Source organism: Vespula pensylvanica, chromosome 18, assembly GCF_014466175.1.
Source record: "Vespula pensylvanica isolate Volc-1 chromosome 18, ASM1446617v1, whole genome shotgun sequence".
Classification (NCBI taxonomy): Eukaryota; Metazoa; Arthropoda; class Insecta; order Hymenoptera; family Vespidae; genus Vespula; species Vespula pensylvanica.
In genome coordinates this window covers 2,810,659-2,817,169 of record NC_057702.1, presented here as the reverse complement: position 1 = coordinate 2,817,169, position 6,511 = coordinate 2,810,659, and the positions used below count along the sequence as shown (strand labels likewise).

General features: G+C 33.9%; 1 protein-coding gene across 1 annotated transcript; it reads right to left on the bottom strand.

Moving 5' to 3' along the window:
• Positions 1 to 267: 267 nt before the first annotated feature.
• Positions 268 to 2,356, bottom strand: LOC122635474. The gene is made up of 2 exons (XM_043825735.1): positions 1,778 to 2,356; positions 268 to 759 (listed from the first exon to the last, which is right to left on the bottom strand). The coding sequence occupies exons 1-2, from the start codon at positions 2,195 to 2,197 to the stop codon at positions 304 to 306; spliced, it is 876 nt and encodes a 291-aa protein (XP_043681670.1). The 5' UTR covers positions 2,198 to 2,356; the 3' UTR covers positions 268 to 303.
• Between the last annotated feature and the right edge of the window lie 4,155 nt (positions 2,357 to 6,511).

The window sequence follows — 6,511 nt, the reverse complement described above, 5'->3', positions numbered from 1 at the left end:
ACCGTCCACCATTGGTTATACTACTCTTAACTTTTATCAAGTGTGTGCATATATGTATTATGTATGGTATTATGTATGTATATGTATGCATATATGTATATCCTATGTATATATATGCACACGTCCAAATACGTGCGTATTTATACGTACGCGTGTATATATGTGTGTTTGTAGGTATGATAAAAAGAAGAAAAAAAAAGAAGAAAAAAAGAAGTAAAAGAAAAAAAAAAAAAAAGAACTATAGAGAAACAAAACAAAACAAAACAAAACAAAATTTATCGATCGAGAATCATACGTTATCCTTTATCGATCGCCACCCATTACGAGAAAACAACGGGACGGTGATTTTTCCGTAAGAGTTGTAGTTTCGTCCAATGTACCAAAATTCGCACGCAACAATACTTCGGCTATAATCCTTTCGGCAATGATGCACTGCCGTTCGGTAGATTTTTTCAATTTCGATGCGACGTAAAGACCGAACGTTTCCAAATCGTCGGTCGTAGAACAAGCAACGATCCTTCTGGTAGGTGAGACGTCGTAAGCCGATTGCGTCATAGTAGACCTCGTGCAATGATCTCTCTCGCATTCAGAATGTTTTCTTTTATTCGAAGCCGGTGGTAGATCGATAGTCGATGATGAATATTCCATTCCATAAGATCCTTCAGTTCCAAGGATCACAGGACGAAAGCTATTCGGTGTATTCGATCTCGATGGTATCGGTGATGGTGGTTCTATTTTTTCTGCATCGTTATGCATCAACTAAAACAATGTTTTTTTTACGAATTATTATCTCTTTCTTTCTTTCTTCCTCTTCATTATTTTTTTTTTTTTTGTATTAAAATATACGTGAAAAAAAAAACGTGTCTCTAGGTATACGAATTATACGATATGGAAAAAAGATATCTTCAAAGTATAGAAATCCATTGAATTGTTCATTTCATTTAAGACAATTATCTACATGTATTCGTATCAACATGTGTATATCTGTACGTACGTATGTATATGTATGCATTTATACGATTTATGTTAAACACAGTACAGTGATATAAACGTATTTTCGAGTATAAAAATTAAAAATAGAGATAGATATGATATATATGCACGAAGCTACTAGATAGTGTTTCGAACATTGTTTCTAATTTACATGTAATTTCCTGCGTGACTCGCAGAGAATCACCGAGTTTTCGGATCGATAGAGTCTCTCCTTCGAAGTGTGTGAGAGAGAAGAAGAGAGAGAGAGAGAGAGAGAGAGAGAGAGAGAGAGAGAGAGAAAGAGAGAGAGAGAGATGCAAATTCACGGAAATTATATTAGAATTCGAGACAACGTAAATTCACGTCCACATCATCGACTTCGTCTCTTTACGATCGATTGAACATGATAAGTAACGTCGTTTACGGTCTCTGCTTCTCTTTTCTCTATACTCTCTTTTAATATCTCATACACGATCGAAGTAGACACATCGAGTGCTTCTTCTTCGATAGACAATCTTCTTGGACCTTTCGATATCGAATGGAATTCTCGTAACACGAACGTTGAGTATGAAAAAACACGTACGAAGCAAAAATTTATCAATGTTTACACACACGCATGCGCACATACCAACATATGTTGGTATGTGTATGTACGTGTATGTACTGTAATAAGAAAAATAATATCAACATCGTTGAGATACATATATCGTAATATTAATATACTCATACATACATACATACATACATACATACATACATACATACATATATATATATATGTATATATAATTAAAATCAATCGTACCGTTTCATCGTTCGACAAATTCGTCCCACTATTTTCTTCCTTCGACATAATTTCAGACTTTCCAGACAAAATATCTTCGTTATTTTGCTCAGCGACAAACTTCAAAAGATCGTAATACCATAACGAAGATTTATATTGATTTTGTTGATCTCCAGTAGCACTTTGCGAGCTTTTAACTTTATTGTACTCCCTTCTGAAGGCCGTTCTCAAAGTGTTGATCTTTCTGATCACAGTATTCCTATCCGCAGTTTCGTTTACCTCGCGTAACTTTTGTGCAAGGACATCGTATGCACGACTTCGAAGAAGTCTATCCTTGTAACCCTTGCACCTGAGCTGCCATAGGCAAGGTTGAGCACGATAAAGCTGAATGAATTCCGCTAGGAACTCGTGCGTGTATCCAACAAGGTCCGTCGACGACATATCCTTGAAACTTTCTACAAACCGGTCCCCGAATAAAGGACTATTTTTCAGGCCTTAAAACTAGTATTAGTTCTTCTAAATATTATCCCCCGAAATTATAATACTTTTTTCATTTTTCTTTACGTCCATTGAACAATTACGACCTTCGTTTCTCATAAAAAAAAAAAAAATAACTCTACGATCTTTTTGTTTTTCCTCTAATAACCACGATCGTACGAACGTAATCTTTATTCTTTTTTTCGTTTTTCGAAAAAATTTCTCTCTTTACTCTCCTTTATTTTCCTTTATTCACTTCTCATAAAGATTGTTATCTTATTCATAAAAAGACGAAGACAGAGAGACAGAGAGACAGAGAGACAGAGAGAGAGAGAGAGAGAAAGAGAGAAATAATAATTATAATAACAATACTCGAGCAAATAATATTATTAATATCATCCTTCACTTATTTGTCGTTTCTTTCTTTTCTTTCTTATTCCTTGAAAAATATTACTATCGATCTTTTCTGTTCGTTAAATATTATACTTGAAATATTATTCTCAATTGAAATATTATTCTCAATATTATTCTTCAAATATGACTTCTTCTTCTTCTTCTTCTTCTTCTACTTTTTCGTCGTTCTCTTGATTATTGTTCTCTAGTCTTGAAATTATTTTTTATTACGTTTCTCGTAGAATGGACTCACCTCGCGTCAAACAAGTTGGAATCTATGGCGACTGGAAGATAAATTCAGTCAGTGAATCGACAACAGCGACGGAACAACACACGTGACACGTTCTACGCACACGGGTCGACTGAGGCCCCAACAACCAGTTTCTCTTCTCCCAACCGTCCATATCGGCTAGCAAGCATCGGAGTAGTGGTGTGTACGCTCTTGTTTGTCCATGTTGCTCTACTCTATGGTAAACGCGCCTGCGTTGAGGAGTTTGCTCAAACCAAGATGACCGACGCATTTTATTTCTACGCTGTGTTTGGGTGGGTTTGCTTTCTCTCTCTCTCTCTTTCTCCCTCCCTCCCTCCCTCTTTCTCTCTCTCTCTCTCTCTCTCTCTCTCTCTCTCTCTTTCTATCTATCTATCTCTCTCTATCTTTTACACTAGAAGCCTTGTATCATCGTTAAAATGATCGACCAACGTCATCGTTTTATTCTTGGAGCGTGACCAAACCACGTGATACTTATCGAACGCATTTGTCCAAACACGTGCATACCGGGTGACTCGATAAAAAATAAAAAATAAAAAAAAAATAACAAAGAAATTATCGGAAGAATCACGGATTTATAAACACGTGGCTTTTAATCGATCTTTTCTTTCTTTCTTTCTTTCTTTCTTTCTTTCTCTTTCTTTCTTTTTTGTAATATAATCGAATCGAATATGGCCACGACGATCCATCCGTTCGTTTCATTCGTAATTCATTAGATAAAGATATTCGTGTTCGTTTAAACGAATGTAAGTTTTACATAAGACTCGTGAACTTCGGCACAAAATTGTATAAACGTCATACTCCCGTTCTCCTCTCTTTCCTTCTTTCTTTTTTTTTTTTCCCCTCTCTTTTCTCAAGCCAATCGGAGCGTCGATCGTAAAATTATATACATGCTCGCGAGTATGAAACGTCAGCAAAAAATAGTTAATATGTATGTCCTCTTCCCCCGAACCAAATGTTCAACATTAATTCTAAATGTATTAGTTTCTTTTCTCTCTCTCTCTCTCTTTCTCTCTCTCTCTCTGTCTATGTCTCTCTGTCTCTTTCTGTCTTTCTGTCTCTCTATTTTTTTTCTTCTTTGTACTACACGCAAACGATACCACACATTGTAACGAAGAGATGATTAAATAATGCACGACCGAGCACGTTTCCTCGAGAATATCGATGGATCATTCTTTGGAATTAACCTACCACGTTGGCATCAATGTAGACAGAAGTTTATAAAAAAAAAAAAAAAAAAAAAAAAAAAAGCATACTGAATGGTATTTATCAAACTAGCTTTATCACTTGTTGTAGCTGAGTACAGTGAAAATCTACAATACCACGCTCGAGAGAATTAATCTCTCATGATTTTTCCTATCTTATGCACGATATTGTAATTCACGGATTAAAAAAAAAAAAAAAAAAAGAACAAGAAAAAAAAATTAATAATAAAAAAGAAAGATTAAATAATTGAACTTGAATGAATCATTAACACGAATGGCGTCCGTTCGATCGATAATGACTTCACAAAAATGTTTACAACAAACTACGAACTATTTGAACTACGTACGAGTGCGTGTGTCTTATATTGAAAAGAAATATGCAAAAAGAAAAAAAAAAAGAAAGAAACGAAAAATAATAAAAGAAAATAAAAGAAAAAGTAGAAGAAAGATAAATAAAAAAGAATTCCAATACTATATAAACTTACGATTCGTACGTTATTATTGCATCTCGGCTGTACGGCAACGAATGATAAGAAGATCAAACGGAAACGCTACATGTTACTTCGGTATAAACATCGCAAACAAAGTAGCATATAAATAGATTATTAATCGTGCAGCCGTTCTCATTGTTATTATCGACTTTTCTTATGTGTGTATATTTTATTCGACATTAATGAATTTATCATATACATACGTTTCTCCTTCTCCAAATATTTCTCTCTCTCTCTCTCTCTCTCTCTCTCTCTCTCTCTCTCTCTCTCTCATTCTCTATTTCTCATTCTCAACTATTGTCAACTCATCGTTTGTCAAAATTCATTTACGCGAACATTTGAAAGCTTTTCGTGTTCCATTTTATAACAATGAAACGAAACACATAGTTGGTGTCGAGAACACCGACTTCGTGCTGTTCAACTAACTATACAAAGACGTATATACATACATATATATATACACGTTACGTATATACATACATTCATACATACATACCATATCTCGAGGGCAATAAGAATTTTTAATAACTTTTTTTTGGCTAACACGAAACGAAGGAAAAACGAAGGATAATAAAGACGAAAAGAGTTAGCTAGGTGAATATTAAGATACGAAAGAAATAGAAATAGAAATAGAAAAATGGATGGGAGAGTAGCAACGAACCGTTCGTGCATACAAGAATGACTTTCTATCTCTCTCTCTCTCTGTCTGTCTGTCTGTCTGTCTGTCTGTATGTCTGTCTCTTTTTATCTATCTTTATCTGTCTATCTATTATCTCTATCTCTCTATCTCTCTATTTCTCTCTCTGTTTTTCTTTTGGTAAGAGTACGCGACGGATAATTTAGCCGAGCTCGAATGTCGTAGCTGAATTTACGTGAGAATTTTCATCGAGTCCCTTCGTCAAGGTATATATCATAGCTTTACACAACATAAGGCATCCTACAAATCATCTTTCTTTCTTTATTTCTATATCTCTATTTGTTTGGTTTTTTTTTTCCCCCTTTTTTTTCTTTCTTTCTTTCTTTCTCTCTTCTTGTTTTTCACAATGAATCCTCAGACCATTCTACTAGGGGATATGTTCATTCTTTCGAGCGTGTGAATTATGCAGGTAGAGATAGATACGTATAAAGATACTATGTACGATATAATCGAGAATTTTTTCTTTTCTTTTCTTTTTTTTTTTTTTTTTTCCTTGAAAATAAAAGAATTAATGAACGAATAATTATATTTATTGGCTAATAATGATATACAACGTCGACGTATTTTTCTTTTTTTTGAAAACGAGTAACGAATGTATAATTATTATTTCATTGATCAATAATAATATCGGAATATTTAATATACATATATGTATATTTCTATATAATTTTTCTAATATAAGCGAAAGAAAAAGAACGTCACTCGAGGAAGGTCAACGATAGAATGTCGAACTGTTTCACCTTTATATATGTAAATATACGAGCTAACCAATACAAAACATACCGATACGTACTTACGTATGTACGTAAATATATATACGCAGTAGACAGTCGATAGAAAATATGTAAATATATTGTAAACGATACCGTAGTTATATATAAAGAAAAAAATAAATAAACAAAGAAAAAAAGGAAAGACAGAAAGAACAAGCAAGAAGAAGAAGAAGAAGAAGAGGACGTATAAAAAATAAATAAACAAATAAACGAAGAAAACAGACGAAAAGGAAGAGGAAAATAAAAACAAAACGAATATTACTTATAGATCCAAAAGATTAAGATTACGCGTACGTTTATGTATTTATGAAACGCGATACGTTTCGTAAGGCGTCTCACGGCGATGTTATCGCAATAATTGCGCGCGAGTCTCGAATAAATGGATCCGTGATAGTACCATATATGGTATAGTGATTTTGTGATACAAAGTAAAGAGCACGAATGAACGTTC

Coding starts and splice junctions, on each gene's coding strand:
- LOC122635474 (XM_043825735.1), bottom strand. CDS start 2,197: ATGTCGTCGACGGACCTTGTTGGATACACGCACGAGTTCCTAGCGGAA. Junction 760..1,777: donor ATTTGTCGAACGATGAAACG/GTACGATTGATT, acceptor ACATTGTTTTAG/TTGATGCATAACGATGCAGA.